This window comes from Cervus canadensis, chromosome 7, assembly GCF_019320065.1.
Source record: "Cervus canadensis isolate Bull #8, Minnesota chromosome 7, ASM1932006v1, whole genome shotgun sequence".
In the NCBI taxonomy this organism is placed as follows: Eukaryota; Metazoa; Chordata; class Mammalia; order Artiodactyla; family Cervidae; genus Cervus; species Cervus canadensis.
Window position 1 is genome coordinate 59,417,858 of NC_057392.1, and position 17,009 is coordinate 59,434,866.

Here is a 17,009-nt window from a genome sequence, read left to right on the forward strand (position 1 = left end):
TCTTAGAAGCATGGGTTAATGAGATTAGATGTCCTCAGCACATATCACAGAGAAATAAGGTGGCAAGTCACTCTCCCTTTGTATCTGTTCTGGAAAAAAAAAAAAAGCAATAAAGTCATCTTAGTTATATCACAGAGAGAATGTAGTTGGCATGAATTTTATTCTACACAATACGATGCAAAAGCCATCACATTTTTTCCCTTTCTCTAAATCTTTTTTAGTTTACCCCAGACTCCACATGGGCTTCCCAAGTGGCTCAGTGGTAAATAATCTGCCTGCCAATGCAGTCCGGGTTCGATCCCTGGGTTGGGAAGATCCCCTGGAGAAGGAAATGGCAACCCACTCCAGTATTCTTGCCTGGAAAATCCCATGGACAGAGGAGCCTGGCAGGCTACCGTCCATAGGGTTGCAAAGAATCAGACACAGTTTAGTGGCTAAACAACAACAAACTCCTATTCTCTCCTACTGGATTTGAGAGAAATTCAATTTTCAACATTAAGATATCACTCTGCATTTCACATTTGGTATCCTACTTACAGTCTCAGTCATCCCCAGGCATCTTACACAATGCAGAACATTCTGGGGAGTTCTCTGCTCTTCCCTCCACATTGGTCATTGTTTAGATAGTTACTAAAAACTCCATAAATACAGGATTCTCATTTTTAAATGAGGTGATGTGAAGAGCTGTCTCATTGGAAAAGACCCTGATGCTGGGGAAGATTGAGGACCAGAGGAAAAGGGAGAAACAGAGGATGAGATGGTTGGATGGCATCATCGACTCAGTGGACATGAATTTGAGCAAGCTCCAGGAGATGGTGTAGGAGAGGGAAGCCTGGCGTGCTGCAGTCCATGGGGTCGCAAAGAGTTGGACATGACTGAGCAACCAAACAACCACATTTAAAAAATTTCTTCCTCTATTGCTAAGGCTTAGAACAGAGGCTGGAACATAATATCTGCTGAGGTTGAAATGATATAAGTCCTCCTGGTCTGTCCTGTGAGGTTGGTGGACTCCCTGCTCCCCATATCCCCAGTCTAGGCACCACTGTCTTGACCCTGGTAGCAGTGCCTGGCCAGCTTCCTGCAGGTGAGCCTAGGATGGTGCACAACAGAAGGCAGCATGGGGACTGTCTCTGGATTTCTGGCAACTGCTGCTATGGCCCCGTGTCACAGAAGGCCCAAAGCCAACATGCATCAAGGTCTGGAATGGACGATGGGGTGGGCTGGGTAGATTCCTATAGTCTTACACCAAAACTGTAATGCCTCAACTCAGTTCATAATTCTAGCATATAAAATTATACAATGATTCATCTGGGAAAGGAATCCAGTGGCTGATTGATACACTTAAATACCCAAAGTTATTGCTTTTAAGTAATATTGAGGCATTTTTTTCTATGCTTATTTCTTAGAGGCAGTTTAGGGAAAATTGTAAACTGGTACCAGCCAGCCCTAGATATGGTTAGATTCTGCTACTGACTGGCTGTATCATGTTGGGTAATTTACTTGTCTAAGCTTCACTTTTCTCACTTTGTGTAATGAATAGAATCTCATAATTTTGAGGACTAAAGCATAATGTATGAAAAATGCTTAATATTGCAACTGCCAATTAAATGTTTGCTCTTTTTTCCTGATATATTCTAATCCCTCAAAAGTGTTTATTTTTATATTACTAAACATGTTTTCAGTATGACAGTGTTTTTATAAGGGATCAAAACCATACAGTGATAGAGTATATAATACCACAGTTAAGTCAGAACTTAACTTTCACTCTTTAATGTAGAACATAAAACTGAAAACTCACACTGGCCCAAGAGGATACTCCTGCTTTAGGAAAGGCACTTTGACTGGACAAAGGCAATCCTTTCATTTTTGAGCTTGTCAGCTTGTTACCTCAAGGTTGCCCTTCCTTTGAGAGAGAAGCATGGATAAGCTGTGATAGAATTTGCCACATGCCAAGAAAAATATCAGCAGCCATGGGGTTCTCTGAGTCAGCAGGTTTTTTTGGAATTAGCAGGGCTGTTTTTCATCTTTAACTTCCCTCTTTACCTGACAGAGGCAGCAAATGTCAGCAACGGGGCTGTTGTGGGTGCCTGGGTAGTTGTGGTTGTAAAACAGGAATCTCCTCAGTTAGGTTTTTTCCATGGCAGCCCAGCCCTGGCCTCTGCTCTGAGTCACAGCACTTTTCCTGATTCAGACAAGCAGGGTGAAGATGTTCCAGCTGCTGACTTACCTATAGATTCCACTGAGATCTAGAGACAGCCAGAACCCCCATCAACCAGGGATGCTGTGAAAGAGAGGATGGAGCCTTTTTCTCAGTGAGGCCACAAGTGCCTGGCCTGCTGTGCTGTGTGAGTGTGCTCCTCTGGCTGGTTGAAGAGCAGGGCTCATTGCATGATGCCTCATCCAGATTTGTGGGCAGATGGTTTGAAGCGTCTGGATGGTGATACCAGCAGGGCAATCAGCAGGAATTGAATAGTGGACAGGGCTAGGGTATCTGGTGGCTCTGACCATGGAAGACAACTTGCAGGTTCCCCAATGAACTTGGGATATTCTAAGTTCAGGCACTTAGCTAGTAATCAAAAAAATATAAACAGGTTAGTGTGATGAAGACACTAGTCTTTGAACTCAGACAATCTAGGTTCATATTCCAACAGAATTAGTAGGTTGCTCTGAGCAGGATTTCTCATCTGTAAAGTGGTTTGTTTTAAGGATAGTGCTTAGCATAGTATTTGGCTACAAGAAAACATAGACTATAGGATATGTTTGTTTTTAAACTATTGGGTTGACCAGATGGAAAAATCCAAATGAACTTTTTGGCCAACTCAATGCATGATAGGAGGTCTGGCGGTAGGTCTTGACCCTAAGATGGCCACTACAGCTCCAGACATCAAGTCTGTATCCAAAGCAGAAAGAAGGAAAAGAAGCAATTCTGGCTTCTGTTGCTTTTGCCAAGAGAGCAATAACTTTCCTAGAGCTCTTGGTAGCCTTCTGCTTTTGTTTCATTCCAGAACTGTGTCATGTAGCCATTTACAACAAGAATTTTAATCCCTTTAAAAATAATAGCAGGAAGCTTCTGGTTCATGAGTGGAAGGATATGCACTCATCTCCTCCTGGGAGAGCACCAAAATTGCAATTAGCTATTGAACAACCATCAACAGGAGTACAGTGGAACCAAAAAAAAAAAAAAAAAAAAGATGCCCCACATCTAAAGACAAAGAAGAAGCTGCACCAAGATGGTAGGGGGGTTGCAGTCACGATAAAATCAAATCCCATGCCCGCCAGGTGAGTGACCCACAATCAGGAGAACAATAACACCAGAGAAATTCTCCCACTGTTGTGAAAGTCCTGAGCCTCATGTCAGGCTTCCCAGTCTGTAGATCCAGCAAAGGTACTGGGAATCCCCAGGGAATATGACTTTGAAGGCCAGTGGGATTTAATTATAGAACTTCCATAGGACTAGGGGGAACAGAGTCCAATCTTGGAGGGCACAAACAAAATCTTCCCACCAAGACCCAGGGGAAAGGAGCAGGAGGATACAGGGGAAAGGATACAGGAGGCTGAACCAAAACTATCTGCTAGTGTTGGAGAGTCTCCTGTGGACATGTGGGTTGGCAGTGGCTCGTTGTGGGGATGGGCATTGGCAGCAGCAGTCCTGGAAGGGGCCTCTTGGCATAAGACCTCTTGGTGATCGCCATTAAGCCCATAGACCACAGGACTGGGTCACCTCAGGCAGAACAACTAATAGAGAGGGAGCACAATCCCAGCCATCAGCAGATCATTGGATTAAAGTTTTACTGAGCATGGCTCTGCCCACCAGAGTAAGACCCAGTTTTTCTCACCACCAGTCCTTCCCATCAGGAAGCTTAGACAAGCCGCTTAGCCTCATCCACCAGAGGCAGACAGAAGAAGCAAGAAGAACCACAGTCCCGCAGCATGCATGAGTGCTAAGTTGCTTCGGTCATGTCCACCTCTGCAACCCTATGGATTGTAGATTGCCAGGCTCCTCTGCCAATGAAATTCTTCAGGCAAGAATACTGGAGTGTGTTGCCATGTGCTCCTCCAGGAGATCTTTCCGACCCAGGGATCAAAACCATGTCTCCTGCATTCAGGGCAGTCTCTTGCATTGCAGGCAGATTCTTTACTACTGAGCCATCAGGGAAGCCTCAAGAGCAGCTAGAACCTAAACCACATCATGGAAAATTAACCAAGCTGAGAAGGCAGAGGGTTTTGTCCCAGGTAAAGGGAAAAGATAAAACCTCAGAAAAATAACCATGTAAAGTGGAGATAGGCAACCTTCCAGAAAAAGAATTCAGAATAATGATAGTGAAGATGCTCTAGGATCTCAGGAAAACAATGGAGAAGATGCAAGAAATATTTACCAAAGACCTAGAAGCCCTGAAGAATTAAACAAACAGAGATGAACAACACACTAGAAGAAATAGGTAGCAGAGTAACTTGGGCAGAAGAACGGATAAGTGACCTGGAGGATAGAATGGTGGAAATCACCACCACAGAACAGAATATAGAAAAAAGAATGAATAAAAGTAAGACAGCCTAAGAGACCTCTGGGACAACATTAAATGCACCAACATTCGTGTGATAGGAGGCCCAGAAGGAGTAGAGAGAGAGAAAGGACCCAAGAAAATATTTGAAGAAATAATAGGGAAAACTTCCCTAACATGGGAAAGGAAACAGTCAACCAAGTCCAGGAAGCACAGAGAGTCCCATGCAGGATAAACCCAAAGAGGAACACACCAAGACATATAGTAATCAAAATGATGAAAATTAAAGACAAAGATAAAATATTAAAAGCAACAAAGGAAAAATGGCAACAAACAAGGAAACTCCCATGAGGTTATCAGCTGATTTCTCAACAGAATCTCTACAAGCCAGAAGGGAATGGCATGATACATTTAAAGTGATGAAAGGGAAGAAACTACAACCAAGAATACTCTACCTAGCAAGACTCTCATTCAGACTTGAGGGAGAAATCAAAAACTTTCTAGACAAGCAAAAGTTAAGGGAATTCATTACCACCAAACCAGCTTTACAACAAATGCTAAAGGAACTAACTTCTCTAGGGAGGAAACACAAGAGAAGGAAAATACATACACAAAATAAACTGCAAACAATTAAGAAAATGACAATAGGATCGTGCGTGTGTGCATTCGGGTGAGTTGCTTCAGTTGTGTCCAACTCTTTGTGACCCTGTGGACTGAGCCCTGCCAGGCTCCTCTCTCCATGTGGTTCTCCAGGAAAGAATACTGGAGTGGGTTGCCGTGTCCTCCTCCAGGGGATCTTCCCAAACCAGGGATCGAACTCGGGTCTGTTATGTCTACCTGCATTGGCAAGCAGGTTCTTTACCACTAGTGCCACCTGGTAAGCCCAGTAGGATCACATGTGTACTTAGTTGCTCAGTCATGTCCGACTCTGTGACCCCATGGACTGTGGTCCACCATGCTTTTCTACCAATGGGATTCTCCAGACAAGAACTACTGGAAGGGATTTCCCTGCCCTCCTCCAGGGTATCTTCCCAACCCAGGGATAGAACCCAGGTCTCTTGCATTGCAGGTGAATTCTTTACCATCTGAGCCACCAGGGAAGCCCAGCAGGATCATATTCATCTATAATAACATTAACTGTAAATGGATTAAATGCACCAACCAAAAGACTAAACTGGCTGGGCAGATGAGAACATGTGTGTGTATGCATTTTCACTTACCACATCACTCTACTTAACCCCTGAAATTGTATATAACTATTTTATATTATTAGGTTAATCACGTTTCCATTATGACCTGTGATTGTAATTATCTTTTATTTTTTGCCTGGTTATTGATTGTGAAAACTGATAAACATCTTTTACTATTGTGAAAAAAAATAATAGCAGGAGGAAACACTATTTGAAGGGCTTACACACTTAAACAATGTGTTTCTTAGGTTAGGCCAATGTGAGTTAGAACAGATCCCCAGTCCCCTGATTCATGATTTATTTATCAGTTTTTTGGGGGGAGAGGGGAAGAGAAAGGGAAAATAGATACTGAGAGGCAAATAGCAGTAACCATCTCACTGTCTCTCCCACTGTTGCTCTTCACCATCTTCCTATGGGATTTCTCAATGTTCCAAATTCTCCTCCGAACCCACACCCTGAAGGGAATGGTCTTAGGTAGGCCAAGTATTGCTAGTATTTCCTGAAATAAAATTAGTCCTCTTAATGTACAGAAATGATACCAGAGGACTAAAGTTTATTTTATTAAGTCACCATCGTACTTAGTTTCTAGGAGTCTGGTTTTGTTTACCTTAAATGGGCTTCTTTGCTGCCATCTTTCTTCCTTCTGCATTCCCACGCTACCTCACTAGGTGGCGCTGACTGCCCTGTGGTGAATGGAGGCCCAGTTTTGTTTCCTGGGTGCTTCTGCCTCTAAGACTAACAGACTAAAGGTTAATGGCTTGTGGTGTCCCCAGTTAACCCTCTGACTTTCTGGTGTTTGTTCTCAGTGTTAACCATGATATGAGAAAACTCCACCCATCTTTCTCTATTTAGGCATGAATACCTTTAATTTTAGTTAATGAAAAGATTAAATCGTGAAAAAGGTATATCCTTATGAATATTTTACAGTGTTTTGGTTCCTTGAAATGTTTTAGCCATTTTCTTGGCAGATATTGTTCATACAATTAGTATAGTGTTATAATACATCAAAATTTAGCCTTACTCAACATGTAACTTCTCTTAATTCACATTTCTCGCAAACTCCTGTGAGTGTGAAGCTAGAAAGAAGAAGAATGTTTTAGTTGAAAGCTAATAGCATCCTGATCTAGATTGTTTTCAGTCAATATAACAAGGTAACTCAGTTTCCTTGTCAAACACCTAATCTGCAGGTTTTTTTTTTTTTTAGTTTAAGTGTACAGGATTAATCAAGAGGCATTTCCCAGAGATGACTGGTCATCTAGACTATCACAGACTGGTCTCTGAGAGCCCAAGACTCACATTAACAATACATACAAAAGACTTGTATAGAAAGACCACAATGCTGACTTACTCTTTCCATGATAGAAGCACTCACATTTGCTAGATAGCACATTCTCTCCCAGCAAACACATGTACATGGGCTATCAGAGTATAATCAGAAGATACCAGGTATGGATTCAGAGCAGCAGAGTGGGTTGGATGATCTTAATGGCACTGCCATTAGATAGCCTGGCAACATGACCTGGATTCTCCACAGAGCGGGCCAGGAGTCTCCTTAGGAGAGGTGCCTGCCTTTGCTTCTCAGTCTCCCTTTCCTGTAATTTCTTCATGGATTCCACACCCTCAGTAATCATGCAGTCCTCGTTAAACCACACCATGCACTGATGACTCGCGTTAGATATATGAAATAGGTGCAGTCATTTGTAGTTGGCTTCACTTGGGAGCTGCATTCCACTGGAAGTAGCCTCCCTCCATGTGCATGGAAGGTGCTCCCAGCATTTCAGCTAATGTCCGTCTGCCTGGGGCACAAGTGCTCCAAGTTCCTTAGTCCTTAATGCCTTAGCAGCTCAGTCAGTTTTTTCACAGCCCTTTTTGGCCAAAAGCAATACCTGACAGGTTAAACAACTTAAGTCTATATGTCCTGACAACTTAGTAGCTGTTTGAAAAAAATAGATACAGCTGAAAGAAAAAGTCAGGTTTAACTTTCATTTTTAGAGAACCACAGTGATCTCAAACCTTGGAATCAGTCTGGATATCACCACTTCCTGTTTCACACTGATTTTCATATTACACTTGCTTTTAACACTAGCAGCCACCAAACCCTCAGCTCTCCAAAGATGTAATGCCATTCAAAAGAATACTGCATAATTTAATGTTGAAATACCAAACTACTGCAAGCTAGTAGCAAGCATGGCATCTGATAGATGCCAACTAATGCTGTTTTCCCCCTAAATTTAAAATACTCAAGGCACTTTTGTGAGTTCACTGTGCATACCTGTTTGGGAACCATGGGGCTGGAACATAGTCTTGTGGATACATCTAGCTGCAAAGAGACTGGGAAATAGAATCTTTTTTTTAAAGTATAAATTTATTTATTTTAATTGGAGGCTAATTACTTTACAATATTGTAGTGGTTTTGCCATACATTGACATGAATCCACCATGGGTGTATATGTGTCCCCTATCCTGAACCCCCCTCGTACCTCCCTCCCTATCCCATCCCTCTGGGTCATCCCAGTGCACCAGCCCTGAGCACCCTGTCTCAGGCATTGAACCTGGACTGGAGATTCATTTCACATATGATAATATACATGTTTCAATGCCATTCTCCCATATCATCCCACCCTTGCCCTCTCCCACAGAGTCCAAAAGGCTGTTCTATACATCTGTGTCTCTTTTGCTGTCTCACATATAGGGTTATCATTACTCTCTTTCTAAATTCCATATATATGCATTAGTATACTGTATTGGTGTTTTTCTTTCTGGCTTACTTCACTCTGTATAATAGGCTCCAGTTTCATCCACCTCATTAGAACTGATTCAAATGTGTTCTTTTTAATGGCTGAGTAATATTCCATTGTGTATGTGTACCACAGCTTTCTTATCCATTCATCTGCTGTTGGACATCTAGGTTGCTTCCATGTCCTCGCTATTTATAAACAGTGCTGTGATGAACACTGGGATACATGTGTCTCTTTCAGTTCTGGTTTCCTTGGTGTGTTTGCCCAGCAGTGGGATTGCTGGGTCATATGGCAGTTCTATTTCCAGTTTTTTAAGGAATCTCCACACTGTTCTCCATAGTGGCTGTACTAGTTTGCATTCCCACCAACAGTGTAAGAGGGTTCCCTTTTCTCCACACCCTCTCCAGCATTTATTGCTTGTAGACTTTTGGATAGCAGCCATTCTGACTGGCATGAGATGGTACCTCATTGTGGTTTTGATTTACATTTCTCTGATAATGAGTGATGTTGAGCATCTTTTCATGTGTTTGTTAGCCATCTGTATGTCTTCTTTGGAGAAATGTCTGTTTAGTTCTTTGGCCCATTTTTTTGATTGGGTTGTTTATTTTTCTGGAATTGAGCTGCAGGAGCTGCTTGTATATTTTTGAGATTAATTCTTGGTCAGTTCCTTCGTTCACTATTATTTTCTCCCATTCTGAAGGCTGTCTTTTCACCTTGCTTGTAGTTTCCTTTGTTGTGCAAAAGCTTTTAAGTTTAATTAGGTCCCATTTGTTTAGTTTTGCTTTTATTTCCAATACTCTGCTAGGTGGATCATAGAGGATCCTGCTGTGATTTATGTCAGAGAGTGTTTTGCCTATGTTTTCCTCTAGGAGTTTTATAGTTCCTGGTCTTATGTTTAGATCTATAATCCATTTTGAGTTTATTTTTGTGTAAGGTGTTAGAAAGTGTTCTAGTTTCATTCTTTTACAAGTGGTTGACCAGTTTTTCCAGCACCACTTGTTAAAGAGATTGTCTTTTCTCCATTATATATTCTTGCCTCCTTTGTCGAAGACAAGGTGTCCATAGGTGCATGGATTTATCTCTGGGCTTTCTATTTTGTTCCATTGATCTATATTTCTGTCTTTGTGCCAGTACCATACTGTCTAGATGACTGTGGCTGTGTAGTAGAGCCTGAAGTCAGGCAGGTTGATTCCTCAAGTTCCATTCTTCTTTCTCAAGATTGCTTTGGCTATTCAAGGTTTTTTGTATTTCCATACAAATTGTGAAATTATTTGTTCTAGTTCTGTGAAGAATACCGTTGGTAGCTTGATGGGGATTGCATTGAATCTATAGATTGCTTTGGGTAGTATAGTCATTTTGACAATATTGATTCTTCCAATCCATGAACATGGTATATTTCTCCATCTATTTGTGTCCTCTTTGATTTCTTTCACCAGTGTTTTATAGTTTTCTATAAATAGGTCTTTTGTTTCTTTAGGTAGGTATATTCCTAAGTATTTTATTCTTTCCATTGCAATTGTGAATGGAATTGTTTCCTTAATTTCTCTTTCTGTTTTCTCATTGTTAGTGTATAGGAATGGAAGGGATTTCTGTGTGTTAATTTTATATGCTGCAAATTTACTATATTCATTAATTAGCTCTAGTAATTTTCTGGTGGAATCGTTAGGGTTTTCTATGTAGAGGATCGTGTCATCTGCAAACAGTGAGAGTTTCACTTCTTTTCCAATCTGGATTCCTTTTACTTCTTTTTCTGCTCTGATTGCTGTGGCCAAAACTTCCAAAACTATGTTGAATAGTAGTGGTGAAAGTGGGCACCCTTGTCTTGTTCCTGACTTCAGGGGAAATGCTTTTAATTTTTCACCATTGACGATAATGTTTGCTGTGGGTTTGTCATATATAGCTTTTATTATGTTGAGGTATGTTCCTTCTATTCCTGCTTTCTGGAGGGTGTTTTTTTTTTTATCATGATGTTGAATTTTGTCAAAGGCTTTCTCTGCATCTATTGAGATAATCATATGGTTTTTACCTTTCAATTTGTTAATGTGGTATATTATGTTGATTGATTTGCGGATATTGAAGAATCCTTGTATCCCTGGGATAAAGCCCATGGATTCATGATGTATGATCTTTTAAATATGTTGTTGGATTCTGTTTGCTAGAATTTTGTTAAGGATTTTTGCATCTATGTTCATCAGTGATATTGGCCTGTAGTTTTCTTTTTTGTGTGGCAACTTTGTCAGGTTTTGGTATTAGGGTGATGGTGGCCTCATAGAATGAGTTTGGAAGTTTACCTTCCTCTGCAGTTTTCTGGAAGAGTTTGAGTAGGAGAGGTGTTAGCTCTTCTTTAAATTTTTGGTAGAATTCAGCTGTGGAGCCATCTGGTCCTGGGCTTTTGTTTGCTGGAAGATTTCTGATTACAGTTTCAATTTCTGTGCTTGTGATGGATCTGTTAAGATTTTCTATTTCTTCCTGGTTCAGTTTTGGAAAGTTGTACTTCTCTAAGAATTTGTCCATTTCTTCCAAGTTGTCCATTTTATTGGCATGTAGTTGCTGATAGTAGTCTTTTATGATCCTTTGTATTTCAGTGTTGTCTGTTGTGATCTCTCCATTTTCATTTCTAATTTTGTTGATTTAATTCTTCTCCCTTTGTTTCTTGATGAGTCTGGCTAATGGTTTGTCAATTTTATTTATCTTCTCAAAGAACCAGCTTTTGGCTTTGTTGATTTTTTGCTATGGCCTCTTTTGTTTCTTTTGCATTTATTTCTGCCCTAATTTTTAGGATTTCTTTCCTTCTACTAGACCTGGGGTTCTTCATTTCTTCCTTTTCTAGTTGCTTTAGGTGTAAAGTCAGGTTATCTATTTGACTTTTTTCTTGTTTCTTGAGGTAATCCTGTGTTGCTATGAACCTTCCCCTTAGCACTGCTTTTACAGTGTCCCACAGGTTTTGGGTTGTTGTGTTTTCATTTTCATTTGTTTCTATGCATATTTTGATTTCTTTTTTGATTTCTTCTGTGATTTGTTGGTTATTCAGAAGCATGTTGTTTAGCCTCCATATGTTGGAATTTTCATAGTTTTTTTTTCTGTAATTAACATCTAATCTTACTGCATTGTGATCAGAAAAGATGCTTGGAATGATTTCAATTTTTTTGAGTTCACTAAGGTTAGATTTATGGCCCATTATGTGATCTATCCTGGAGAAGGCTCCATGTGCACTTGAGAAAAAGGTGAAATTCATTGTTTTGGGGTGATATGTCCTATAGATATCAATTAGGTCTAACTGGTCTATTGTATCATTTAAAGTTTGTGTTTCCTTGTTAATTTTCTGTTTAGTTGATCTATCCATAGGTGTGAGTGGGATATTAAAGTGTCCCACTATTATTGTGTTATTGTTAATTTGGGAAATAGAATCTATTTAGTGGTGTCTGCTTTAATGAATAAACTATTTAAATACTTATTTTATGCTTTTGTTCTCACAGGGATGTCTTATATCTGTTTATGAGTTATTCAAGGGCAGCTGCCTTGCAAGAATGTGCTTAACAATGTGTGCTTAGTCACTCAGTCCTGTCCAATTCTTTGTGACCTCATGGGCTGTAGCCTACCAGGCTCCTCTGTCCATGGGGATTCTCCAGGCAAGAATACTGAGTGGGTTGCCATTCCCTTCTTCAGCAGATCTTCCCAACCCAGGCATTGAACCCTGGTCTCCTGAATTGCTGCCAGATTCTTTACCATCTGAGCCACCAGGGAAGCCTTGCCTTGCAAGAATATAACCATAATAACGGTTACCATTTATGGAGCACTTATATATAATAAATAGTCTGCTAAAATGCTTTTTATATATGTTCTCAGTTAATCCTTACAATACCTTTTGAGGAAGGTATAGGTAATATTCCTATTACATAGATACATATTTGTATATAAAGGAAACTTCTGTTTAAGTAAGTATCTTGCATAAAATCACATAGAAATTAAGTGGTCAAGCAGAATTTGAATAAAGTTGTCTGATTTTAGAGCCAACTCTCTCTCTTTCTCTTTTTTGATCACACTGAACATGTAGGATCTTAGTTCCCTGAACAGGAATCAAACCTGTGCCCCCTGCAGTAGAAGCATGGAATCCTAACCACTGGACTGCCAGGGAAGTCCCTAGAGCCAACTCTCTTAACCACCATATACTTTTACATTTGTTATTTGCTGAAGGAAAGTTATGACCAACCTAGACAGCATATTAAAAAGCAGAGACATTACTTTGTCAACAAAGGTCTGTCTAGTCAAGGCTATGGTTTTTCCAGTAGTCATGTATGGATGTGAGAGTTGGACAGTAAAGAAAGGTGAGTGCTGAAGAATTGATGCTTTTGAACTGTGGTATTGGAGAAGACTCTTGAGAGTCCCTTGGACTGCAAGGAGAGCCAACCAGTCCATCCTAAAGGAGATCAGTCCTGGGTGTTCATTGGAAGGACTGATGTTGAAGCTGAAACTCCAATACTTTGGCCACCTGATGCGAAGAGCTGACTCATTTGAAAAGACCCTGATGCTGGGAAAGATTGAGGGTGGGAGGAGAAGGGGACGACAGAGGATGAGATGGTTGGATGGCATCACCAACTCAATGGACATGAGTTTGGGTAAATTCCGGGAGTTGGTGATGGACAGGGAGGCCTGGTGTGCTGCAGTTCATGGGGTCGAAAAGAGTTGGACATGACTGAGTGACTAAACTGAACTACATAAATGAGCAATATTATGTATTTGTGTTGGCATTTTTTACTATTTCCACCTATACTAAAATAAATCAGTGTTGTCTTTTACTAGTAACTATCTTCAGAGGATTCAAAAAATTGAATTCTCACAACACCCCTGAACAAGCTTGAAGGAGAAGAGAGGCTTGTTCGAAGTAATTCAGTGTCAACTTTCCCGCCTCCTGCTCTAAAATAATACAGACAAAAAAGGGGAGACTGATGTACATCTCAAGTTGATATTAGCCTGAGTCCTTTACTTGCAGAGGTGTGACATGAAAACATTTTGTTAACATCTTGACTACCCATTTTTGTTGCAGGAGGCCGAGGGAAAGATGGTGCCCCCATCATCACTTTCCCAGAGTTTGTGGGGTTCAAGCACATCCCAGATGAAGACTTCCTGAATGTCATGACCTACCTAACTAGTGTCCCCAGGTGAGCTGAACACAGTACTCTGCTGCCTTCCTTGTCACTGGGTTTATCCTGAATTTCCCATGTGGTAGTACTGGGTTGGGATGGGATCTTCCATGAGCCCAGCTCACACTACTGTGTTATGGCCAATTTCACTTATCCATCAGTCAAAACAAGGGATGTGGAAAGAGACTAGAAAACAAAGTTACAAGAGCATCAGTTTTATTATGGTGTGCACATATGAAGTACTTAATAAAATTGTTATATGAATGAAAAATTGATTGACTAGCTAATGCTGATTTTGTTCCTTCAGGTTCATTGCTCTAGATTAAGGTGATCCTGGTTTCCTGGGGCCTGTTGTCTAAGACACCTGGCTTCTGCTCAAGAGGCTCAAGCCAAGTTAGGAGTCACTTCATTTATTTTCCCTAAATAAAGAACTTAAGGGTAGATTTTATGACTATCATTGTCAGATGGAAAAAGTAAGGCACAGAGCAAGGAAACTAAAAGTCCAGAAATAAAAACTGTGCCTATAGCTGAGATCAAAACAGAGATATTTTGGGGCATCTGCTACTTCTACCCTCTCGGGCCCAGGTCTCACATATTTATGCCACTAAGTCAATAAATAGCCACATCTCCTAGGGATGGAAAGTGGGACAGAGTTCATATTGGTGATAAATATTTCACAGACAGAGGTGGAGCTGGCTGTGGAGTCCAAACTCCCTGGGGAGCAGACTTAGCCCATAAAGGCCCTACCTTCCATGGGTCTGTGTCGCTTATGATACTGTCTGTTACTTAAATGCTTTGTGGTTAGGAGTTTACACAGCCAGGGTGTGCTGTTTTGCTTGCTTTCCATCTGCTTCATATGATTTAGAGGTAAACTCTGTGATTGAAAGTCCACCTGGAGCCTGATCCCACCTGCAGAGATTAGGAAGTTAATTAGTTTGCTTTAACCAAACCCACTCTAAGAGATTTTTTTTTTTTTACCCTTCTTTCTTCTTCAGAGAAACCTATGGATTTATTTTTAGTGCATTTCTTCAAAGATCAGTGCTTAATTTATATTTTACCTTATTCTTTATCTCTGATACAAGAGCATTGTAGACATTATATAGACAGGAGAGGATTTGGGCTTTGTTGGTTTGAGAGAAGGATGCTGTACATCTCTGGGCTTTGCTTACATAGTTCTCTCTGCAGGAACACCTCTGCCACCCTTCTGGGCCTGTCTGACTCTTGCAAAATCATCAGCCCTCAGTCTGATCTCATTTCTTCAAGGAAATTTGCCCTGACCCCAATTCTGCTCTCACAGACTCTTAATTTCCACAGACTCTTTATTTCCACAGTACCCCTTGTATAACGCCATGGTATATGGAAATTATTTCTGTGTCTCCTATTAGACTGTGGACTACTCAAGAATAGGGGCCAATGCTTCTTTTCTTTTTTTTCCTTCTAGCCCAGCACATGGTAGGTTCTCAAGAAGTAATGTTGGTGGAATTTCCAGTTCCAATCTGGTTCATTTCAATCAAAGGGTGTTTGTTATATCATGAGAAACAGGACACTGAGAGACGGAGGGGAACCCCACTTCTTACTCCTGCCTTTTCCTCCCAGGGTTATAGGGAGTTGAACTTGGTCTCCCTCTTTGGCTCATTTGCCTTCCAGAACATTGACCTATCAGTTTAGCAACTTCTGTGAGGAGCAGCATGCAAGAGGGTGAGCAGGGAAGTGGGTAACAGGTAGAAGTGCCTCTTCCCCATTATCATTATATTGCTTTAAACTTACAATCTAATTTTACTGACTCAGTGGATGGAGTCATATGCTAAATTAAATGGGTCATTTTCATATTGTATTTGCAACCTTTCCTGAGTCACCACACTGAGGACCAGACATTGAGTGCCACATGACCCAGTGTGGAAGGAAAGCATTAAGGGGTAGAAACCCTATCTCATAGGCAAAAAGAAAAAAAGAAAAATCAAGAGGCTACTGTTTAGGCCTGATTTACCTTTTCTGCTCTGTGCTCTTGTATAATTTCTTGTAAACTTGGGAGTATTTTCCTTTCCTAGAATGCAGTTTGTCTCTTGAGAAAGAGTAACTGTCTGACCAGTTATTCCCCTTTTCTTCTTCCTGGCATTTGTTCATACTAGCTCACTGCCCCACCCCTTGTTCCTTTCAACATAAAACGGAGATAATGAGTAAGAAGGCCTGAAAGGAGAATTTGACCTGAACTTTGTTTCCCAGTTGCCATTTCAGGTTCCAAAGAATGAAACCACTCTTGTTCCTTTTTATGGTTCGTATTTATCACAGTTTGCATCTTCCTAAATGTTGCAATGGTTACCAGACACCAGAACTTTTCCCAAGTTGCACAATGGTTTATAGGCAGGTGGCATGACATACAACAAGGAATGTATGCACAACTGATGCACTAGAAGAGGAGAAAGACAGGATGCTCAGGGCAGGGAAAGGAGAGCTCTGTGCCTGAAATTAATAAGGATCTCTCATTGTGGTTGGGTTGGGTGAGTGCTGAAAGGCTTCCCACAGCTCATTTTTTATCAGATCTTTGCTGAATGCCATCAGTGTGTAGAGAGGTATGTTAGGTGCCATAAAGGACCATAAGACCGTACAACAATATCTTGAATCTCACATGACTCTGTTGTTATGATATTTTGTGAAATATGTGAAGAAAATGCTATAAGGGCTCAGAAGAGAGAAGAAGCACTTCAGACAGGAAAAAACAAAGAAAGCTTCAGGAGTGAAGTGTCCTTGAAGGATGGGTGAGATTTCCACATATAGATCAGAGAGGGACGTTCCAGAGAGAGAGAGAACAGGATGGTGTTTAAGAACTTTGGACACAGCTCAAACCTGGATTGAAATCCAGATTCTATGGTCGCTAGCTGTGTGATCTGGGGCAGGTGACTTGACTTCTATTTCCAACCCCCTGGATTTTGAAGTTTTAAATAGAGCTTGTTTAGGGAATTACAGACTATCGAGGTTGTCCAGAACAGGGTGAGGATCCTTTTCAGATAGTAGTGAGAAATGAGACCTGGATAGACAGTTGGGAACAGATTGGGCAAGGTGTTTTCCACCATGCTAAGAAGTTTAGGCACAGTGAGCAAGACCGGGCCATTGGACATTCTGAGGAAGAAAAAATGGCAACCAGATGAATGTGGTGGTGGTGTGCAGGATGGACCAGAAGGAGTGGAGGAAGGGAGGAAGGGAGACCAATTAGGGGCTTCTGCCCTGTTGTTGTTCAATCTCTAAGTCGTGTCTGACTTTTGCGACCCCATAGACTGCAGCATGCTGGGCTTCTCTGTCCTTCACTATCTCCTGGAGTTTGCTCAAACTCATGGTTATTGAGTTGGTAATGCCATCCAACATCTCATCCTCTGTCACCCCCTTTTCCTCCTGCCTTCAATCTTTCCCAGCATCAGGGGCTTTTCTAATGAGTTGGCTGTTTGT

General features: G+C 41.0%; 1 protein-coding gene across 6 annotated transcripts in view; it reads left to right on the forward strand.

The window, feature by feature from the left end:
• The window catches only part of MCF2L2 (MCF.2 cell line derived transforming sequence-like 2), a 264,579-nt gene that overhangs the window by 49,475 nt on the left and 198,095 nt on the right, over positions 1 to 17,009 (forward strand). For all 6 annotated transcript variants that reach the window (XR_006270375.1, XM_043473614.1, XM_043473613.1 and 3 more), the window contains exon 3: positions 13,472 to 13,586. Coding sequence is in view for 5 of the 6 variants with exons in the window: in XM_043473614.1 (XP_043329549.1) it covers positions 13,472 to 13,586 (115 nt within the window). In the remaining variant the exon portion in view is untranslated. The remainder of the gene's footprint in view (positions 1 to 13,471; positions 13,587 to 17,009) is intronic.